This window comes from Monomorium pharaonis, chromosome 1 (assembly GCF_013373865.1).
Source record: "Monomorium pharaonis isolate MP-MQ-018 chromosome 1, ASM1337386v2, whole genome shotgun sequence".
NCBI lineage: Eukaryota > Metazoa > Arthropoda > Insecta > Hymenoptera > Formicidae > Monomorium > Monomorium pharaonis.
In genome coordinates, this window is record NC_050467.1 from 39,367,370 (window position 1) to 39,392,106 (window position 24,737).

Consider the following 24,737-nt stretch of genomic DNA (forward strand, 5'->3'; position numbering starts at 1 on the left):
TCTAATTTACCCGCTCTTTATTTATGATAACGCCCGGCACTCAACGTATACGTCGCGGCGGGTATAAGGGTTCGACAAAGGATTGAAGATGATAGGAAGAGAAGCCGTCACATTCAGCTCGGCAGCTCGACGATGCCAGACGCATCCAACCGGGCTTAGCTTCGCTGATTCGTTTTGCGTGTGCCCGTTATCCGGGCGACAATGCTGCGGTTCGCGGGGCTCGATATTTGTCCTTGAAAACGCGACGGATCTGTCCGCAAGCCGCAATCACGATCGCGATCTCTCGTTTCTCGTCGGAGTTCTCTCGCCGAAGCAATTTGTGGATCTCTCCGCGCGCGCCTCTCGCGACGAGAAATTAATCGATGTCGGTGTACCGAGATACTTTTGTCGTTTAATTACTCTAGCGAAGAGAGTGTCTTAATTGCGCTTTTCTTATTTAAAGTCAATTTTTTCTGTATTCCGGTCTAAGATAATTCTAATTAGCACTAATATTGGATTGCTCGTTTTAATAATTACGAGAGATTATGTTTTTTCCTTTTTTTATGTACGTTGCTAGCACGGCCAATCGTATGTCCATCCGTTTATCTGCAAGATTTCTCGGAAACAATTGATTTTTTTCAAACTTTGTCCTTATCAATAAATATTGAAAGTTCTTAATCATACCGAAACGAAATATCAATCAAATCATTTGACTCTAGAGAGGTCAAAGATAAAAACCAATAAAATTCTTTTAATCAAGTTCTTCCAACTGCAACGATTTTTTGCCGCACTACTTACATCTGTTGCAAAAAATTATTTTTTAAAACCTTATGAGTCTGATAATGAAACGTAGTGTACTTCAATACTTCCATAGAATTTATAAAAAATTAACTTGAGTAGGCTATATTTAATCATAATACCTTATTATATAACGTATTTTGATACAATATATTTACTCTGTGGTTTAATTGCAATATGACTTCTCAGTTTCACTATTAACAGATTATATAAATGATAGATTGGATATAACGATTAATATATACATCTGTCTCTCTTGCTCTCTCAAGTATATATATATATATATATATATATATATATATATATATATATATATACACACACAGTTTCTATGTAACTGAGGTTAAATTATTTGCATGACTATTTTAAATTCTTAAGAACGACTGATATTATTGAAATAGTGCTTTTTATAAAAACATCATGTAATTAATGTGATTGTTTTTGAATTGTTGGTGCTCTGTTTTTTTAAGAAAAATTCAATTATAAATAGAGCAATTTTTATCGTATCTATAAAATCGCGGGATATCGTGAGAAAGATATCAAACATATTAGTACGGCGAATTCGCTCAGAAGCATTCCGTGCGGGAGCGATGAAATATGAATTGCGGCACGTAGTGGGCCATTAGCTGCTTGAGAAAAGAAAGTAAGAGGAATGCTGAGGGACGGTAATGAGGTAGAATAAAGAGCGAACTAATTCGAAATTTCGTGCGCGTCACCGACGGCGATCGACCGGCACGCTTGGCGCGAGAAGGGACGGCGGCGGGGCAAAATGGAAATGCCGGGACGCAGGGCCTGTTCAACATTCTAAATATTTTAAAAGTTCAACTCATTTGAATTGGAACATCTTTAGACGTGTCTCTTTCTCTACCTCCCGCTTCTTTTCCTCCCCCATCGGCTGGATCGTCGCGGAGTTCTATGTACTTATCGCGCCTTCTACCGCGCTGTCGGCCGTGTCTTCTCTTCCCGGTCGATTGATTTAGATTCTCGAAACTTTTCGCACTCGAGTTTCGTCGCGGGAACGATTCTCCATGACCGCAGAGAAAACTCAGCTCGTTTAAATCGTTTATGCATAAAAATCCGAGCGCAGAATGCGCTCAACGATTTGTATCTATTGAATTATCAAATATATAGCGGTATTAAAAATAATTTTGGCAGGTATTTGTCGTTAATATTATATATATTCTAAATTTGACATTTGTTTTTTTTTTCGTGTGAAAAATGATGTCCATTTGACTTTAACCGTTTGAAGCCGTAGTTTACGCAACGATTATGAAATCTACGAAGCGCGAAGTTGAAAACCATCGAATGTCACGATGTGTTCACGGTTTCATAACGAATCAGTTGCGGACCATCGATTCTTTGTAGCCGTTAGGGCTTAATTCAGCCACGTAAAGCCCAATCAGCCAGCAGGTAAAACCGACGAGGCTGACCGATTTGCTGCCCCAACGAGAAAAATCCACTTACTCGTTCGCGCCCTTGCGAGAATCCACACTACACGTTATTCCGGTCGGAATATGGATGTGCCACATTTGCGAGTCGCACGAGAGACGACGCTGCACATTCGCGTATACGGATTGGCGAAATTCGCGGGAGGCGTGTACTAACTCACCTGGTCACGGTTGGCGTGGAAGCGACCCCCGGGGATCGTGCTGGATAACTCCGTGGACTTCCTGACATCAAGTACTCTGCAACACACAGCGAAACGTTTGTCCTTAATGCTCTGCTGCATAAAGTCACACTCGGCGATCGAGTAACGCATCCGTCTTGCATCGGTTAACGGCGATACAAACGCCACTTTCCAAGACTATGCTATACTCAACCGCGATTGCAAATACTCATTAACGCTTTATTCAATCAGCGCCGACATAATTCTATTCGAAACACATTGCGATATGAGCACATCAAGAGAATCAAAGGCGATCTACATAATTTTAATATTTCCGATCATCTAATGATTTGAGCGAGCAGATAATTATCACCAAAATTATGTTCTTCAAACAATCCAATGTGATAACGCCAGATATTCTCGGCATTACTCTGCTCTAAAGTATAATACACGAGCGAACAGAAATTCTTCGATACATTCCGAGCGTGTTCCAATTTTCTGTGCATTTGATTCATAGCTACTGCATACTGTGGCATTTCGCTGAAACATATGCCGCCGTAACTACTGCTTAATTACTTAGACAGGTAACAGGATCTGCGGCGGACGCAGATATTCCTCTACTCTCAGCAACTTGACCTGTGTCATGCGACGAGATAATTGAGTTTATTAAACGCAAGTTGTACTCGTATTCGCAAGTGCTTTAACCCTGTTTCGACCATAGTGCCCGCGGAATTATTTAAATGGAACGATCAAAATGGATGCGTGCTTACACCGTTTCTAAATTCATGTTTCTAATCTTAAGCTTCTAAAACATGTCCTGAAAGCGATCCGTATAAAGTAAAGATAAAAACACCGGGGACATTCACATCAACAGAATTTAGCGTTTTAATTAATCGAAAACGTTAAGTGTTCGCGTCGAAGATGTGTCGACTATGCGAACAGACAAATCGGAAGAGTGATAAGTGCAATCGCCGAAGCGAATTCGCAGAGGTCCCGGCATTAACGAGTAGCGACGCGCGCGCATGCATAATTAATTTTCAAACTTTCTTTTCTGCCCGATGGCAGGCTGACGTTGCCATTCGATTTAGCCTTCGTTCGCCGTGCGTGGTCTCCGGTCTGTCGGTTCGTAGCGTCATGCATATTCTAGTTGATGGGTCGTCGCGAGCTGCCTTCCTTTTATCTGTATAGTTAATGCGTTCATGACTAATGTAACCGTCAGTGACGTCCTGCTATCGACCGCAATCGTCTGACGCTCGCCTTGGTCGCCAGCGCAAGATCGCTAAACCTCTTTATCGGATAATTCTTAATATTCTCCGCTCGTAAACGTCCTCGACGATCAATTCTTCCGAAACATTTGACTGTTGTATATGCGGTTTTGTTATGTACACTTGATTTTTATTACATACGCACAAAGCATTTAAAAAGATAAATTTCTTCTCATTCATAACTCCGCACAAAGATAATCAATCGGGGTGTATTCTATCTTTTAACAGAAACGATAACAAGCTCTTTTTTTTTAAACGATTGTAACGCAAAATAAATATCTTCTCCGCGTTGGAAGAGAGATTTTTTCGCACAACGCGAAAATTGGCTATTGAATCAATAACGAGGCTGAATATAATGGGAGTTAGCGAGTGTGAGTCTAGAAGCGGTTGCAAAATAAAAAATAACAAGGATAGTTTGTTCGTTCGTTTACTTTGATATACCGACGCTACATCGGTTTTGGCCCATAAGGTTCTTCTAACCACTGCTCTCGCCCTCTTATTTCCGCAGCAATTTGTCACTGTCTACGCCCTGAGGATCTTTACTTTATACGCTGGATCCTAAGTATAACTCACTACGCACCGATAAGGAGCATCATTATATTGTTTTATATCGATTTCTGTGCTTTTATATTTATAGTATAAAGTATAATAAAGCTGTGAATCTTTTTTTCAATATACAGTATACACAACAAGACACTTTTTCGACATTCGAATCCTACAACTAATTTAATCTGTAGCTATAGACGCGTTCAGGGAGCACGCTATCTACTGTCAGTGCTATTGAATAGAATGAGCGCTGACACAGCATGCTTCTTGAACGCGAGTATCGCAAAGTACGACACGGCAATTCGTTTGATGGCGTGAAAGAGGTAAACGCGTTCGCGCTGTGAAGCTGCCACCGATCATAAACACCATCGATCCAACCTTAGACTGTTCGCTAGCGAAATCTGAAACGGAATCGGAATCGTTGTGTCATCGACACGGCCTTGCCATTTGTCACTCGCAAACTCAAAGGCTCGTTCGTAACACACAGGATGTAACATTTCCTTTGTAATTCTGAGCATAAATTGGCGCGTGTCAGATGCGAATGAGTCGATTCCGTGCGCGTTGGTAGGTGGATTGGTTTATAGGTACAGAAACCTCTATCGGAGAGAGTCCTGACAGCTGGGAGCACAAAGCGACGGGTTCATTCTCACAGGGCGAGAGGTTGGTTGCCAGGCTGCCGAGGCTTAGCAGCCATGCCGGCTACCGTTTGTTTCGTCCGGTAGTCATGGTGATAACACGGAGAAGGTGGGCGCAACTGATCGAGGGTTCTCCGATATCTCGCATATTTTCTAGCAGCCACCCTCTCGGCGAAAGCGACGCTCCTCTGGCTCGCTGGACCACCCATCGAGAATATTAACGCCCACGAAGGGATACGCCGCGTGCCTCTTTCGAAAGAAATAAGCTATGCCGAGCTGCAAACGCGAATGCAACGAACATATCCTTCAACAATGCTATTGGAATGAGAATAAGTCACCATTGTGTAAAGATTTACTGTATTTCCATTTTGACTTCTGTAAGAATAATAATTCTTTTCTAAGTGCGTTAATAACGACGCAAGAAGTTCCCCTTAGCATGGAAAACGTGTAGTATGCAGACTATGTCTAGATTTAAATAAATTTATATATATATATATATATAAAGATTAAATATGTGCACATTAAAGTAAAAAATATCATTTTACAAGATTATTAAAAATGTCTTATTAAAGCGCTGTTTAATATAATTGTTCATAAAATGAAATGCGATTTTATTGAACGTTATTATTACAAAGAAATTGTGACACAATTCCCTCAATCTCTCTCTCTCTTTCTCTCTCTTTTATTATCTGGACTTCCATATTTCTTTATTCGAAATGCAAAAATTTTTTGCGTAAGTTAAAATATCCTTGCCGAAGGAGCTCAACGAACGATGCGATCAAGTTAGTAATGAGCGATCATTATCGTGTAACGACCCTTTAAAGAAGATTTCCTCTTTTGCAGTTGCTCAGATACTTCCGTAGTCTTCCTTCATTAGTATTTGTTTTGGCCGATTTTAGAAAAATTCTCTCCAAAACGAGCCGCTCGTCGGCCAAGAAACGATCGATCTACGTTCTATCTACGAGAACTGAAGTATGGCCGACCCATCTTTCGCTCGAAAAAGTGTCATTATCTGCTAATGGCGCGGCAGCAACTAGGTCGATGCGCTTGGCGCGTTGGTTAATGACGTGACTTTCGCATTTTGCCGATGGACTGTGCCGATTTTATCTGTGCGCTCCGATTTTACCTGATGTCCCGGAGATTCGCGAGCACCGCGACCACCCTCCCGGGCGGTGGTTATTTAAGGGTTAAGGTCGTTTTTATTGCGGCGCCGCGCATTCTTATCGCATTATTTCGTTGCCTCCAAGGGTCCATTCGCTGCAAGGCAAAATATCTCCAAGAGCTATGCGAGAGAGACAAGCCCGCGCGCGAAATATCCTCATGTAAGAACATAGCTGACCCAAATACGTCGCCGTCAGAATATCGTCAAAGAGAAACGAGCATTATCGCGGTTACGATAACTCAACTGGAAATTACGTAAACGGAATTAAGTAGGCAATGTAAATTCTATCGGGATAATCTTTTCTCGCGCTCGGAAGCACGCTGAAAGAGCGTGCCGGCTAATAGCTCACCGAAAAGCGCGCAATTTAGTAGATAACATTCTCAGATCGAAAGGGGCTTCTCATCTAGTAATCGAGGGCGTACGGTTGACCTGTTCTCTATTTAATCACACTGCACACGGTTCTCTTAACGAAGACAAGTGAACGATATTTCTGGATGGAAAACCGAGTGTGGAGTAGAGGCGAGGTCGTTAGGAGCAAAGATGGTTGGAAATTGGCGAATTCGGAGAAGGTAATGGAAGACAAGAGTGATAACGAAAGTGATCTCGAAAGTGATAGCGCGGGAGTGACAGAGCGTAGTTAGAGCGACGGCCAAAAAGGGCCAATGAGTGGTGGTCGCAGAAGGGATAGAAACACAGTTAGAAAATGGAATTTGAGGGTAAGTCGAAGTGAGACGAGACGAGACGAGGGTAAGGGCGAAAGGCACGTAAAGACAAGAGAAAAAGATCAGAGATAGGTACGTAAGTCCCTGGATGGAGTGGATACAGTTGAGTCTGAGGGTTTCTTGGTTGTTGGGTGTTTGGCTGTCGGCCAGAGAATCTCTGGAGCGCGACGGTTACCTTTTTCTCCGTCGGGAGGTCTCTTCGACCTTATACGTACACCACAGTAGCGGAGCGTACCGTACCGTCTTTCCGGAATGTCAACTGTATAAGGGTGAGCGAGTGTGCGTGTGTGCCAATGTATTTCGCCAATGCGTATTGGAGGTGCGGTGTGTGTATGCGTCACGGGTCCCTACTTTCGAAAACTCGTCTACTCTATAGATCTCTACACTTCTGGATCTAGACCGATGCATCCTTTTCGCGTTTTATTGCTCACATTCCATTTGACCTTACATCTTGTTGCTTAACCTCATGTAATACACCGCAGTCATAAGTTAAAATCACATCGCTCATGCGATTTACTGTCTAATGAGGTTTTTTGATTGACTTTCCCTACATTTTTTATATATACATATATACAATCTCTCTCGTAGATAAATTCTCAGAGATTATGATATATCACAAAATGAAGTTATCCTTGTACGAACGTAAAAGTATGTTTTGTTTCTCGGGTAAGATCAATGGCTTGCGCTCTATCGCTTTGCGTTATGCGAAAAATCAAGGGAATAACTTTTTAATTTCTCCCGCATCGCAGACTAGCCGTATTGTTTCACTCTCGGCTCAGAAGATTGAGCTCTGTTTCACTACGTGTTCTATGCAATCATCTATCATCTGTCCGCGTAAGTCGTAAGTTTTTTCATTCACTCCGTTTTCCGATGCCGCGTGTTGCAACATACATTCTTATATCGTCAAAGCGTGTAACTATACCGAGAGTTATAAACTATAAACATCCAGAGACTCGTAGTCGCCATCAAATAACCACGTGTGAAAGCTCGATTCTTTACGAAAGTAAAGTATTTACGAACGCTGAAGATAATATTTCCAGAAATTGGAGATTCAGCTACGGGAATAGTGCATATTTCGTATTTTGCCAAGACAGTTTGTTGCGTTCGAAAATAAGAGAATGTTATATCAACAATGTTGATTTCTGCCTGATTCGAAATTCGATATCATAATGCACCGGGCGACTTATCGAGACATCAGAATTGCTCGCAAACAAACCGTAAGTAGTGTACGCGGATAAAACAAAGTAGAACTAATTTCACGAGTGTACAATGCCGTCAATCACGAGAAATGCCCCGTAATATTCTCTTTACTCTTTACTTTTGCGATCGTAAAGCGAAGCATATGTACACGTATATCTCGACACTTAAATGATGTATAATCAAGAGGTGCGAGAGTACGGACGGTGGGTAAGTGTGCGTAAACATAAGGGTTGATTAACGATAATGGCGATGTGGGACAATTTCCGATAGCCCGTCTCCCGATCGCGCGAGGGATACTTTGACGGCGGGGGAACGGACAAACTGTCGGCACATTGTACAACGTTACGAACGCTACGGGACGTTGGACGTCGAAGGTAATCCAGGGGGATGCGTGCCCGAGAATTCTGATCAGCGCTTTACCTCTTATAGATCCCGCCAACATGTTATTATTGTTAACACCTCTGCTTCGTGTAATACCGCGTACATCATTGCTCCGACGACAACAGCGTCCACGATCTCCGCGGACGTTCGGTTTCGACGATACGCCAATAGATTCAGTCCGTCATTATTGCTTTCATTCCAGATGTCGCACACGTGCCGGGGCTGTCCGCATTGTTTTCAATGAGATAATACTTGCAAGATATCATGCAAGAACTGTGTACTCTCAATTAAGAGAGTAATCATCGCGTTCTTGGTATACGACATCACGGATTATAAAATCAATGGGAAATATACTCTCTACTGAGCGACTCGAATAAAAGAATAGAATTATATGTAATTTGTCAAGTTTTATATTCTTTAATGTGCCGTTATTTCGTAAAAATTATGCTTTGGTAGTGTCGAGCCCGATAAAGGAAACTGAAACTTATTGGCACGAGAGGCAAGTTGGTTTTAGTTTCATTTATGTATTTGGCAAAAAAAAAAACAATGAAAAAATAACATTAGTTTACATTTGTTTTTCTACAGCATTTTGCCAATCGATCATCACAACATAACTTCGAAAGATATCATCTTTAATCAAGAAAAGCGCATTTGCGATCTGTTTTTTATTTCTATCACATCTTCATTAATTTAATGGAGTTTGTCTATTATATAAGGTTATCTCTATCACATTAGTTTAATTAGAATAATTAGTTGTAATTAAAAATGTTGAATGCCGAAATAATGAAAATTGTAAGTTTTATTAATGAGCCGCGGTCTCTTCTAATGCGCCACTGTTATGTCGACTTTTATGACTTGAAATCGTATGGGATAATTACCTAATTCGATCTTCGAATTCAGGGAAAGGTTCTAGTATGTAGAAGCAATATTATTTTCAAGTAATAATTGTTTTTGAAATTATTCTCTCTTTTTATCGAATGTATTTTTTGACGCACGCGTCGTCTGTTATTCTTTAAAGCAAAGTTCTTATCATAATATCTTGATTTTCTTCAAAGAAGATAAATTTATCGTTTTGCTTTGAGCAATCTTGACTTGTCCTGATCAAACGCCTGCTCTCACAAACAACTCGCGGGCATACTCGGATCACTAATGAATGTTTGGTGAAGTCACATATGTCATCGATCGTTCTCTAAGATTCGTAATATACAAAGAAATTATCAGTAATATTTATTGCTCAGTAAATCTTACATTTTGTCATTTGCATTTTTAACAAAACATCATTTTTGTGTGCTCACGTTGAACAAAATTAGATAGAAAATATCTTGGTTTCTAGCAGAAAATTGTTACATAATGTCTCTTGATTTTATAAGTGTTCTTATTCTCTCGTTTTCTCTTGTAAACACCAATTTTGCTGTTAAATAACAATAAATAAAAATAAGAATGAAATATTTAATATTCCAAAGGTGATAGTAAAACTTAATAATTTATCATTAGTATGAAGCCAGAAGCTAAGGTTATTGTTGTTTCCTACGATAGACGCGTATTCATTATCCCGTAGCAATTGCAGCTTTTCCTTCGACGTCCGTCGGGAACTTAAACGAGTTACCGTACTCGAGGCATCGATTCACGTCACAGGCAATGAATTACGTGAGGTCCATCTCGAAGGCGATATGCTGAATCGCTCACGATCGCGAGAGAAGTTAGCGTAAGCTTTGGATAGGTCATCGCTGTTCGTCTGGCTTAACGCGCAATATTGGTTACCGTCGACGTAATATAACATCTTGTAACGTGAAATGGATCATAATATTCCCGATGTAATACGGGCCATCTATCTGGATTTCGCTTTCCGTACGCGGCGGTTAATTTCGCGTGGAATTATATCCGAGCGCGCTTTATTCCACGATGGTCACAGTTACGCGCGTTAACTCGCTCGAAACCCTAAAACCCCAGAGAACACGGATCGGTTGTGGACTCAAAGGCTTCGTTTGCGAGCGAGTTGTAATTCGCTAATGATCGCGTGCACCTTCTACCCGTCAGCGGCATATACAATGCGCGCACAATATAGGTAGTGCCGGATAATATAAATGCCAAACTTTTCAGAGCGCGGATTTTGCACGAAATTTATACCGAACTCGCGCCGATCGAGGCAATATGCCGGGATAAAGGGGTGGCTCGGTTTGATTTCAGACGTTTGATCCTGCACCAAACACAAATAAAGTTATAAATGAATTGAAATTTAATTCAGTTAACGGAAATTACAAAACTTTATTTTGGAAGTGTCGGTCACCGTTCTAAAAAGACAGGGAGAAAAAAAATGAAAGAGAGAGAAAGAACGGGGACAACAAGTAAAAGAACGATATATATAATTCTTTTTATTTTGTCATACCTTATCAACAATGAATAATCCGTATCATTGGTTTTTTATCATTCCCGTTATAAACCTGCAAATTTGCGCGCGCGATGGCACAAATATAACTATCTCTGAATGCATTTACTTTGCTACTGCAGATATTTTCAACTTGTTTGATAAATGAAACAAACTTTATATATAATTTAAAGAAAGAAAATTATGAATTATTAAGAACATTACAACGATCAGTGTAAACGTGCAGCAATATTTAGTTGTTACATAAATCGGAATATGACACGCTTCGATAGTAATAGTGTTCCGTCAAAATGTAATGCAAGTCGACTGGTTTGGCTTATACGCATTTGCATAGAATTCCGGTGTAATGCAACTCGGTTAAGCGCAAAGGGCGCAAAACAACGGCTCGTCTCGTGCCCTTATTATAATGTATTCCCATCGGTCGGGGGTCGAACTCGCTCCTGTAGGACACGGGTAGGATTCAACGATGTAACGTTTAGCAGACGGAAGTCCCGTGGGGTTAGAGCGAGATAGTTCCGGACGATTCCTCGCAGAACTGTAAATACGGATAGGAACGGCATGACGTCGATTTCCTTCGTAGAAAACCGAATTTCCTCAAACTCGTATATTCAAAGACTCTTTATCGAGATAAATGAAAATGCGAAAGAGAAAACATACATTTTGTGGATAATTGTGTTTCTTTCTATTTAAGAATACGTGTACTTTAATATTTTAGCACGATAATTTTTTCAATAATTTTCTTCGTCATCTGTCGTTATCGCGTTTGCAATTTAAAAAGAGTGCTACCAAAAAGATACACATGAGAGTATCATAAATCGAATTAAAAAAATGTCTCTTTACATCATCCCTCACAATATAATTATAACCAAATGATGTATTTCCTGCATTCTACTCTACATTAAGTAATGTCGCGCAGGTAACTTTGATGAAATGCAGAACGTTATTGTACAATAATTTTGCATTTACTTCTGATTGACTTCACTAGAGACCATTCTCCTAAGACGTAGAACGCAGATCGTAGATTTCAATGCGACAGGCAAAACAAAAGCGTTAATAGTATCATTGATGCTTCTGATTGGCTGACACATTCGCTTTGCATTTGCATCTTATATAGAGAATAATCTTCACTGTATGACGTAACACAACTTAATTGCAACAGTTTCAAAAAGTAAAAAGCAAATTTCCTTTTATAAATAATCTAACATATAATTTCAATCATATAGTCACGGAGCCAAAGAAATTCAATACGAATCTCTCATTTCTTTATACATTTAAATTTTATTTCTTTTCCAAACTCACGTGCGCTAGGTTTTTTATAGGTATTTTATAAGTTTTCATAAGATGTACAAAAATAAATCAACTTAAGAAAAAGTGAAAGTAAGGCGTACTAGATTAGCAGGTTCGGAACATTTTCTTCCTTCTTTTCCGGCAATTTGTCGTTTCCTAATTAAATTAATATTTTTTTATCTACTTCTGCGAGGCCGGTACGACGCGCGTGGAGACCGGACGAGGGGCGAGAAAACCTACCCTTAATTAGGTACGGTAATCACGAAAGCTGAAGGGAGCAAATCCAAGTTTGATTTACCATTCACCTGTTTTATCTAGATGCAATTATGCACCCCTCATGTATATCGGGGAACTCGTATATATGGGCGGATTATGCAGGGGGCCCATCATTCGCGGAACGGGGTATAACCGGGGAAGAAGGGGAAATGCAGGGCAAGAGGGGGGACTTTTCGCGTTTTGCGCCGTTCCTAACTCACGTACAGCTGCATAACTCCATTGTTGTATCGATTCGTACGCCGTTCTCTCGCCGGGCTTTCCGCTTCATCCCTTCGGCGAAGGGCAGCGCGATGGGTCGCAGAAGTTCGCTTTAACGAGCTTTCTCAAACTCGATTTTGACAACGCGGGGGAAAGGTTGACTTCAACGGAAAGTGCACGCCGTGAAATAAACAGTCGCGTAAGGTATGATTTTATGTTATGGACGTATCTCTATACGTTTGCACAGAGGATCGATGTTGATAATTGAGAAAGTACACGTTACAACTTATGCAAGCGTCACTCACGATAAAGTCTATTTATCGCAAGACTTTTGTATATTCTAAGCATTTTCCTTGAAGACAATTTTTCATATATTCCGCTTTTTTTGTATTCCTTTTCGAAAGAGAAAAAGAACTTTTTAAATGAAATATACTAATTATGAACATTTAATTTAATAATTCTATGTAAAGAATCTTTACAAAGCGAGAAGAGTTTTTATGATTTTATGTTTAAAAATCCGTTTTATAGAGAGCTAGTTTTATAATTGAATATTTAATTAAACATAAAAACCTTTCTTATGATTACTAATAATAATTTTCATTAAGAATAAACAGTTTATTTTTTGTTCTGATTTAAAGATAGTTTTACTTTCTGAAACTGAAAAAAATGGAAATCTCTCAGGGAGACTTCTCGTTCCCATCACGAAAGGTTGCATGCTTCGTTGACTTTAATTTTAGGGGACACGTCGGAAATATATTAAATATAGATCAAATTTGTGCAACCTAGGGAGTATTCTGATGGGAATATGATGACAGTGGTGAAGTTGGAGAATATTTTCCATCTTCATATCTAATATTTCGGGAAGTGTTCTATATATCGATACCTTTCCTTTGTATAATAAATTTGAAGACAAAGAATATCAAAATCTAAAACTATTAATTTAAAGTTTAATCCTCTTCCATCAATTTATCTACTGGATAATGGATAGTGTAATTACAAAGTGCCATCTTTTAATAAAAATTCCCTCCAAAATTTTAAGAAAAGAATAGTATGAACTCTGCTGGAGCATTTACAGTCGACAAATAAAAGATGCGAAACTCTTGATATATCCTATACACATACAATTTATGTATAAAATCTACCTATGTAACATCTTCATGTTTAAGTTACACAGACAGATAATTCGATTTACCAATGTCCGGTTTACACAATATCTCGTCAAGCGGTCTACAGCTGACAAAAGGAGAGGTACATCGGGGGCTTGACGGCAATCAACGCCGATAATTCGTGTCGTTGGGAAATAACATTTGTACAGGGAAATCGGTGATCAGAGAAACGACGAAAATTGCGAGAATGTTGATGCTTCTATATATTTGATACGGCAATGACTTTTATAGATTACACGATTTTAAATTTATTGGAAGAAATACATACATATACACAAGATTATTTTTAATGTCAATAAGGTTCTGAATGTATAACTCTTTTTGTACAAGAAAATATCAATTATTATTAATCAAGTGAAATAAAATTCTTCGATGTAGCAACAAGTACCTTTACGCGTTATTGTTTAAGACGTTCCGTATTTTAATAATAGTATGTTGCTACTTTATAGTATGCTGCTCTTTTAAACTGTTTTTTTTTACTGATTACGCTTTTTAAACTAAAGTGATACGTTGAAAAATCACAGAGACGTCTTCGCGTTATCTCAGCGATATAACGTATTCAACGTATAAAGATCATCGCACATAAGGGGTCGTGTGTGGGAACGGTCGAGATAAATCGGTGTCCTCGAAATTGCCAGGCGCGATATTTCGGTGCATCAAGGCTCGCCGACGCTTTTCCTCCCGTCCGAGATAAGTCGGGGCACTTTAAAATAATTCCGCGGATCCTCGGGTGACTCCTAATAGCCCGGAAGCGACGCGTCTCGAGAGGCCTTTTACGCGGAGGCGTGCGTGATCTAGATTCCGGCGTATCATCCTCGCACCCCCGAAAAAGAAAAACGGAAGTTTCGACCCGGGTCGTATGCCGTAACGACGTCGCAGGGAAACGGCTCTCCAAAAAGGCAGCTCGTAAACTCGTCGAGTTCACCAGCCCCGAAATTTCTGTTACTAAATAGCCTGTTACGCGTCGATAGCGCCTCTTCCTCCCTTTTGGACGGTTCCTTTCTATTTTAGAAAAATGGAGAAACAAATACTCTCGTAAAGCCCTCGTACTGAGGGCTCCATATTTTATTTAAACAAAATTTATTTCTGCTATATATTCAGCCGTTTCATTCAATCTTCCTAAAATCTTTACTTTACGTCTACATTTACATTTTAATCTCGAATAAAATTCACATAAAACCCTATTGGAACAGCGAATTGTTAATTTGTCTCTTTTGGTAATCCGTTACTGTACTCTATATTTCTTTGGATTACTTTCTAGCTATTTTTTCGCTCGGTTTTGCAGGTCGCTCGACAAAACCATGTTAAAAAATTATCCACGTTTTTCTCTCGCTTTCTCTTGTCCTCTCTTCTTCCGTAGCCCTTCAGCATCCAAATTTTACCGCTCGCCCTACCTCGTCCTCGCTTGCGTTCTTACTGGAAAACGAGCGATTAATGCCTCGCAAAAGTTACGGGCAGAAAACACACTTGTCGAGGAGAATAATGGTGCACGAAGAAAGGAAACCGTGAATACCGCGGCGCCGCGTAAAATAACGCTAATGTATCTTTATAACGGGCGGAAATCAAGTTTTATTATGACTCAAGATTCGCTTGAATATTCCGCCCGGCTTTAGTATAAACACATCTTGTTATTATCTTTATTTCTTTTCACAAAGCAAGCGCGGGTTCGTAACTTTGCTATATGAAATTGTTCGTTATTGTAAAGTTCAAATTCTTCCTCAAGCGGAGCTCTTTTTCGAGTGCTGACAAATTGCACTAATCATTAAATTAATAAAACATTAAAATACATGTGAATTCTGTTGAAAGAAGTACAGTTTCCGTGTAGCTTTTGTACAAGCAACAAAAATAAGAACTGGGACAATTGAATCTGTGTGTGTGTGTGTGTGTGTGTGTGTGTTCCCGAGTTAAAACGTAACATAAAGCGTAAAAAGAAGCAACGAACTTCGCTGCATAACCGGGGATAAGGGAAAGAAGATAAGAGGAACAAGATATAAAGTCAGAATAGAAGAAGGCGGAAAAGGGTAGCGAGACAAGAGACGAGGGTGATGTTAGAGGAGAACTTAATATGGCGCCGCTCGACGTAATAGGCGAACCGGGCATCGACTCACACCCCCCCCCCCCCTTACTCGACGAAGAGAAGCAATTTTCTTTATTTCACAGCGTATAATTATATTAGGCAACAGTGACGTTCGTTCGTTTTATAAAAGCGAAAAAAATAGAAAGACCTACCGGGATTTTAGCGTCGGCGAATCGAACGAGCGGACGATGTGTATCCTGGCGGAGCTTTTCATCGGATTGGAAAAACTCATGCGAGCCAATCGAGTGTGCCGGGCGTCGCAAATATCGTTCGCGATGTTTCTCGCGTTTCATGGATTGTTTTTCGTTTCTTCTTGCCCCGTGCCCGGCGAACAGTAATATCGACTGCGGATAGCAGTTGATACTCTGCAGTCACGAGAAGGAGGGATCCCTTCGCATTCCCTCCACATTTCGTTCTTAGACTTGATAAATCTTTGAGATACGTCAAATATTTAAATTTTTTATGCGTATTACGTTTCTTTTTTCCCATATGTCAGCGATAACGAAATTTTGGCAGACTTTAGAGTATTCTACTCGAAACATATATTTTAAAAAACTTAATTTAAAATCATCGACCTAATTATGCATTTACTTAATACATTTTACAACATCGCAGCGGTAATAGCCATTTATATAAATAACAAACTATTTTAATGGATAATATAAGAAATTGTATAAAAAGATTCGTTAAATAAATAAAAACTAAAAAAAATTTAATTATCAACGATTCATTGTTAACTATAAATTTGCAATTAAAACTGTGATTACGCAAAGAAATCACACATTATACTTTCATTTTTTCAATCCTGCGCCACTTATTTTAGATCCCATCAGTATAATTTTTGTAGCGGAATATATGGCAATTATAAAACATATGAAGCAGCCGTTGTAATGAATGAAAAATACTCTCGCTACATGCCGGCATGAAAGCGGAGCTCGCAAGTGAAGGTACAACAAACGAGCGACCGGCTTCTGTTGGAATAATAGAGAAGCAAAACCTCGTAATTCTGGTCAATGTTATCTCTCAAAGCTTTGTTCCGCGGCCGTAGAACGCCCAAACTCATTTTCATAATTACGTTTTATAATGTATAACTTTTTTTTCAGCTACATTTCCGCCTTTGCGGCTTGCGCCGCGAGAGACCTCTTATTGTCGCGCACGTCGCAGGCATTTAAACATTTTTCATTATTAAAAGTTTTACCCGGCGCTCGTATTACAGGCAACGCATCATTTCTGCGCATGATATTTCTATATCCGCGAGATTAATTCTAAATATACGCCTCGCCGTTGTATATACATAGCGGCGTCCTGTGCACAAATTACAACGGACACTTTAAAACTGTTACGTTGACAACTCTCACGTGTACACGCAGCATGTTTTATCTACGCGACATGCATGGGACATATGGGTGATTTACTTTTCATGCATACGAGATCGATAAAAAATTGAAGCGCATGTACGTATCCACTTCCTTTATCGGGTTCTCTCCAGTTGCACCCTTCACAAGGTACATTTACATAAATTTAAATCGCGTTATATATAAGACATCCGCGCGCGGGCGAAATCGACGTTGACTGATGGGCGCGATATATTATTTTAACGTTCCGCCGTCACGTCTATAGCGTAACGGCGGGAATAATTTCTTTAGATAAAATTATCAAAGTGATTACTAACCAAGTAACGGTAAATGATTAACGAGCGTCGTTCTCGGTAGTCGCGACTGCAATTAGCGGAAAAAGCAAAAGGCAAATAAAACAGTGGCTGTAAATTGACGTTTGACGATCGCCACGACGTTGTTCCGATGCGCTATCAATTTTGCTATCGGCAATTTTGTACACGCATTCTCATTTGTGCGCGAATTTTTTTTTATTTTTTTTATTTTTTTAAAGAATTATTTTTATCACGGTTGATGCTTCCCTGAAAAATCTTCGACGTAGCAGACATATAGATGACGGAAAATGATTTGTACCGGGTGGAGGATGACACGCGAATCGTGCATTAAGGTTGAGTTTATATGTAAACAGCGTGGGAGGTGGCAGATCGATGCCGATGCCGGCGAAGGAAACCGAGGGAAATGGAGTCGTCGGGTGTGTTCTAACAAAACTGGCCCGGAACTACTTTCAACCGGGAACTTCGGTGGCCACCGGAAAGATTGGCTTTTACACGTTCATTGCGAGAACTGTTTGTACTGGGAAAATAAGTCTCGAGTTTGCGCAAGAGTTTTCGAGTACGCGTCCCACGGTCGCCAATTCGTCTCGGGGAAACAAGTAGAAGGAAAGTCTACTTGATTATCCGAATAAAGAGTCATACGTTTCGTGCTTTATTTTATACGTTTTTTCAATCAAACGATGGTTTTGTATAAAGTGAGAATATTTTTCTAACTTGTACAAAGTGTCCTATCGATTATATTCTTTCTTTAACTTGTACATACAACATACACGATTACATTCTTAAAATAAAGTGTGAAATATAAAGAACTTTTTTGTTAAATTAATTGTAAAATCGTATTATTTTTCGTGAACCTGTCTGCATAATAAAATCAGGAACACAATAGAATGTTATCCGCATAACATCAATGTAATCTTCAATTTATTGACTCAAATATTCGCTTAAAACTATGCGTTGTCGATGTCGAATCTGGTCTATCACTATTCGCAGCTTTAAAGTTTAAGCGCAATCGATATCGGCCGAGCGTAGCGGCGCGGCATCGTAAAGCGAGAAAAATTTAAGTGCAATGAAATCAAAATTTCCGCGTAAATCATCTCTGATGTACGGCCGAGAGGTGAATGCATCAGTGCTGAATCGAGAGGATCGAATGGCGGACCTCCCTGGAGTTTCCGTCCTTTCTCCTCTCCTGCGCTTTTCGTTTTTCTGGCCGGCGTCGCTCGACATTTCCCAATTCGAGTTCGCCTGGACGTGAAAATCTCTGCACGGTCAGTTTATTTTAGACGCGACGGAGTATCGGGAAAGATGTGAGAGGCGGGTGAAGTGGTGGAAGGGTGGCGGAAGAGGAAAACGGCGATGGGCCGGGGAATGGGGTGACGGAGGGACATAGGAGGCGGAGGGTAACGTCGAGGGCGCAAGCAATTTTACGGACAACACAGCCTCTCCGTGGTCGTACCAACTGTGTTGGTGCCCAAAGCCGCGCTACTAGGGTGGAAGAGGGTGGTAAAAGGCTGCACAACTACCCCATACAACGCACTTACCCGAACCTACCCTTCTCTCTCTCTCTCTCTCTCTCTCTTTCTCTTTCTCTCTCTCTCCCCCTCTCTCCCTCTCTCTTATCGCGCGCGCTCGCATCAAGCTCGATACGTCCTGACAGCAACGATTAAAGGCACCGACGCGTTAACACGCGCGACGATTACGGCAAAGACAAACATATTTTGAGTAGGGTTTTAATATGCCTTCGCAACATCACTTTTGATAAGAGAAATGGCAGCGTTTGTCGCTGTTGACACATCTTTCACAGAGCTCACGTGTTTTACGTCGGAATCGTTAAAGCGCTGCTCATTATCATAGCATACTCGTAAAAAGTGCACGGTTTAATTTTAGAAATAAGCTTCCGGTCATTTTCCAAGATCTCTGTTTAATGTGGATTTGTGTTAACTCGTGCATCATTACGATCGAATGGAGAGCCTGTGCTAGACAAAATGTGTGCTTACAGCAATGAACAATTAAATAACGGTCGCGTGTTACACGAGGATGCATTGTAATGATATTGTATTTGTTGTTATTAGGGTTCGCACGTTAAAGAGCCATCGACTAAGCGCGGTATTGTTACTTTTTGACCAATAATGCGCACAGTTACTCGTAATAGCACAATTCCTCGCAGCTGTCGAGGGCACGTAACGCAATGGTCGCGATACAATACTGCGAATTATCGAAAATGCAACAGTAACAAAAATGATTAGCCGTCGTATTGTTCCGTTCTGAGTGTCGTTCAGATCTGTGCCCAGGATTGTCCGATTAATGCGTCGTCATTGTGATCGCGACGCGAAATATGAATGAATCCACGCAATCTGGTTCTTTCGGATTTGTCTGTTCTCCCAATCTCAGCTAAGATTTTATATATTTCATGAATAACGGCAATGACCAATATATTATGTCCCACGTACAAATGTCGCCTGCTTTATATTTAATAATATACTTTAATAATAAGATAAATAAAAGAAATGCATATATTAATGTTACGTGCAAATATTCATTTGAGGATAAATATACTACAAAAAATTGTATTTGTCTTTTCTAAAATATCTGTAAAAAGAATTTATTCTTTCTAACAAATTTCTAGACAATGACATTCTACATTTTGTTTGATGTTTGCAACAACTATATCGCTATAATTTAACCAATTTAACTAATACAATGTTTGGAGCTAAAAACTTTAAATAGTGATATTTAACAATAAAAACCTTTAAGAAAACTCATTTGACTTACTGTATATCCTTAGAAAAATAAAGAACATATTTTAGAAGAAATTACTGTAATAAGATAAGAGAAAAATTCTGAATTTAAAAATACAATTTTTTTTGTGTAATTATATCGTATGTAAGTAAAGTGAATAGACATTTCATGTAAAGTGTACCATACGTGTATTTATAACAAATTATGTATACGTAACATTAATATAATTTTCAAATATATGTCAGAATTTCTCGCGTAGTGAGATTAATATGAAGTACTCATACGTCAAGCATTTATATGTTAAACGTCAGCGTTTTATATAGATATATAACTGTACAATTTAAACAGTATGATCATTTAAATATGCTATAAATATGCTTATTATTAAAGTCGAATCTTTTCCGCTTTCACATTTATTTATAAATATATATTTCATTGTAATAAGCAAATGTTTGCTTTAAAAAATCTTTTTATCGTCAGGTGAAATACATTGTCCGATAATTTAAATTTCCTTTTTATATTATCGATCTAAGATTTTTATACATTTTTGTTCCTGTAAATAAGTCTATAAGTGAAATTGTTTTATTACATCATATTTTTAAGAAAATACCTTAAAAATGTTCAAAATGGCATTTTTGAATTTATAACTCAAAAATGTGAAAGAGCAATTTAATGTGTGGATTCGTTATATTAATAAAAAATGTGCAGGAAGGGCAGATCAATATCGTTTCTGCGTTACTAATCTAAAACGATACAATTCTAATCTTATATTAATTAATTAAAAACAGATTAAAAAATTGTCCATGGAGGTGTATTAATAATAAGCAATTGTGTGACTCTAATTTCTGATTTTTTCCCCTTTTTCAAATATTTGCGAGAACAACCATGGACAAAATGTGATTAAGCTGTTCGTGACGATGTTTTGAAAACGGTCACGTTTCGTGTAAATCGCAAAGTGGCGGGAAATCACTAGTAAATCACGAGTAATGTCTGTCAGCATCAACTGTCAGCACCGTCTCGTTACCAGCCGCGTCAAATCGATACTTTCAGCGGAACTTTTCACTTTCGGGGCCTTATTGTGCCGTCAGCGGTGTAACACAATACACATGTGAAATATTGCGTCGAGGGGACCAATTTTCAGCATCTCCTCGCCACATCCGCCGTATAGGGGTGCATCTGCGGAGCATGTGTTTCCGAGGGGGTGCGTGCGCGTTCAGGCCGGGCGTCCCGCGGCGAACGCCGTGAAATTTCTCGTGACCGAAATTTGTTTTGGATTCCGGGCGCCCGTTTTCCTTGTCGAGTCTAGTCGAGTACCTTGCCCATCTATTAATCCATCGACTACAAATCCCAAGGTTCTCTCTAACGGTTGCGCACAAGTGCTTCTCTCTTTTTATATATATATTTTTTTTTCTGACCACCACATGGATTTTGTACAGAGAGAGGGGGCACCCCTGTTGCGTTGCCCGCGCGTTTGTACAGAAGTGTTTTGTCATATGCTTAGACATTGTAGCGGCCGTGAATAAATATCGGAATAAAACGCGGTAGCGGCGGGAGCTTAGTAAATCAAAGCGCGATCTATGTTTGTCGTTCTTGAAACTGATTTCGACAGATGTATGAAACGAGTAAAAACATTATGCGCACACAGACCTCAAGCTTTCAAATTCAACAAGCGACGTCGACTTCTTTTAATGCCCCTAATCCAACTTATATCATTTTTTTAAAAAACGTTATTTTTAAATTGCATCTGCAACTTTCATACGTCAAAGGTGAATGTTTTCAACGTTCTACTTCGTTTTCTTATCGGGCGAGCCGGGCGTATATCCGAGTGGCGTTTGTATGTGTGGAACCAAAATCGCGATGTGTTCTCTCCGTCGCAATTTTCTCGCACGAAACGCTGAAAAATTGATGCACGTACGAATTTACAAAATGGCAAGCAAGATGCAGAAAGCGGAAAGTACCTCATACATCGGTAGTGTAACTCGGCGATATTTCTGAGTATTTCATAAGCTGGGCACTTTCGGAAAATAAGAGCAGACACGTAGTAAAACACGACGTCACTCCTCTGTTGGTACAGGGGCGACTAGGCCCTTTCCTCACCTAAGATACTAAATAATGAAACAGGGTGACTTCTTTGAACTTTCGTTCCGTTAGTCAAGATATGTTTTTACGCCTGAGATGTTAAATATATAATTAATTAAATTAGACGCGAACGTACCGCGTTAATATTTGAAATATGCTAATCATCTTCAGCGCACAAGCGTCTTTTTCAAGAGAGGAGAGACATCGATTATATGCAGTATTGATTGACAGAGAGCGGCTGGTTGAATATTGATTATCGTAAAAGAGTCGTCTACTCTTACACGTCGCGATTTAAGGAAGCCTGTTTTATTCAAATTTTCTCGCGTTTTTGGAACCGCGTCAAAAGATCTCTCATCGAGAGGGGAAGCCGCGTCGGCGTTTCATGGTTTTTCTACGTGCAATTTATATTCCACACGATGCTCAAGCAGACGTCTGCTCGCGAGTAGTACGGCAACCCAGAAAAACACTGACGCAAGAAGGCACCCAGGGCACGAGAGGCTCAATGGATTCGTTAGTTCGAACGTGTATATTCGTGTTTTTGTCCCCTGTCAGAAGTGACAAGCTCCAAGAGGCCACCGTCGCCAGCCTCGTAGTTTGCATGAGCGGCGAGAGTTGAAAAAGTGGCGGCGAAAGAGAGTAGCCTATCTTGTACGCCTCGTTCGCGCGTCTTGCGTTCCCTCCCTAAGTCTGCCCTCTTTCACTTCTGCGTCCCTCCCGCGTTCTCTTAAAGCCTGTCGGTGCCTGCTGGAAATGACAGGGCCACACACAGAGTGGTGTAAAATGCACTTCCAAAGCATTGGCTAATAGAGTTACGGGCTAAAAGCTTCGTCAAATTTTTGCCTAGACACTGACCCGCTCCCCTTCAGCCCCCTCGAAATGACGTTGTTTTGAAATTAAGTTATTTTTCGCTATCGAGCGGCCCGTCCTGTCGGTCGATCGGTTGCTCCGTAATATCGTTCTAGGACAAGCTTTTTTACCCGACGTCATCGAGAACAACTAACTTGATAAATTCAATGTGAAACTCTACAAACTATCAAAATGCTTGCAAAGGTCTGAAATTACTTATTTCAAAATGATAAAAATTGATTTCTGTATTAATTTACAGGAATAACTTAAGGTAAACTAATAAACACGAAAAACAAGGTGACTAATTGTTTAGCTTAATTGTACAGTTATTTCAAAATAGAAAAGAAAAAGTAACTGTAACTAAAATGCAAAGGTTAATTGAAATCAATGCGAGAACTTAATTAATAAAACAAATAATTTCAATATTCAATCTACCAACAATGATTCTGTAAAGCACTCTTGACACGAAGCCCTCCATTGAGCCAGTGGCGGTCGCAATCGCGAAGGGTTCTACCGCACGCAGCGCAAAACAAAAGACCGGCCGAGGTAACGGCGGTTCTTTCACGCGGCCGAGCCCGTCGACGCGAGAATGCAGAAATATCGAAGTGACGCCCGCGCGTTTGCGGGAAATGCAAAAAGGAGTGAAGAGAGCCGTGGGCTTCAGAGAAAGGGGTGAAATGGAGAAAATCAGGAATAAAGCGAAAGAGGAAAAGGGAGAAAGAGAGAGAAAGGAGATATGGTCGCGGTAACAGGCGCTAAAAGGGAGGTTGGTGCGTTGAACCGAAATGAAAACAAAGGGTCCATTGGGTTCGGCGTGGCACGACGACGACGCGATGCAATGACGGTGCGCTGCATATAATGCGGTCGTGCAGCCCCGGCATATGGCCGGCATTGGTCCGGGCAAACAAATACTCGAAGGTTCGTAACCGCGAGGCGAGGCGAGGTGAAGCGAGGTGAGGGCGAATTCGAGCCGAGCCGTGCCCTTTTCTCGCCTTATGGCGCGCGATTTCTAAATCACATTCAGGCGATTCCTCTCGGGAGAGCGCGGCACATCGAGATGCGCGCGTGTATGCGCTCTCATCATTGTACACGCGTCGCATAGCGCGGCCTCGCGCGAATTAATTCCCGACGCCAGAATCGCGAACAATCGGATGCGGCGGGCGGGATGTGGCCTATCTCGTCCGGTCATACCTCGCGTGCAATAACGAGATTGCAGCGAGTAAGCGAGCGAGCGAGCGAGCGAGCGAGCGAACACGCTGCGACTGGGCGTACGCGTTCTCGTATTTGCCGCGTGAATCGCGTGAGAAATAATAATATCGGTGTATAAGCGACCACGGATTATATTTACGTTATCGACAATTTTCAAGTTCTCGATTCTTTTACGGTGCTTTCTGTGACAAGCCAGGAAGGACAGGGATATCTTTGCGTTAAAAAAAGATTTCGATATCCAAATAGCGAAAAAGTCTACTTAAAGCTAACCAAGATCTTCTTAAATTTCTCAGGATGGAACGGTTAAGTTTAAATGCAAACTGTTATTTAAATTGCGACTGGTTTAGCAACTTGTTTGCCTGCATACAAAAATGTCGTCAGACGAGAATAGGAAAAATCGATGCTCTAACTCTTTTCATATAGAATATAGAGGGTTGCGTATATAGTTAGGCAGTGTCATGAGACATGAGTAGAGACATGGGTACTCAAAAGTCTTGATTAGAGGACAGTCAGGGGT

At 40.3% G+C, this 24,737-nt stretch overlaps 1 protein-coding gene across 1 annotated transcript in view; it reads right to left on the reverse strand.

Moving 5' to 3' along the window:
• The window catches only part of LOC105835246 (teneurin-a), a 461,026-nt gene that overhangs the window by 146,666 nt on the left and 289,623 nt on the right, over nucleotides 1-24,737 (reverse strand). The window contains 1 exon segment of the mRNA XM_028191729.2: nucleotides 2,387-2,462. Within this exon segment, the coding sequence (XP_028047530.1) occupies nucleotides 2,387-2,462 (76 nt within the window).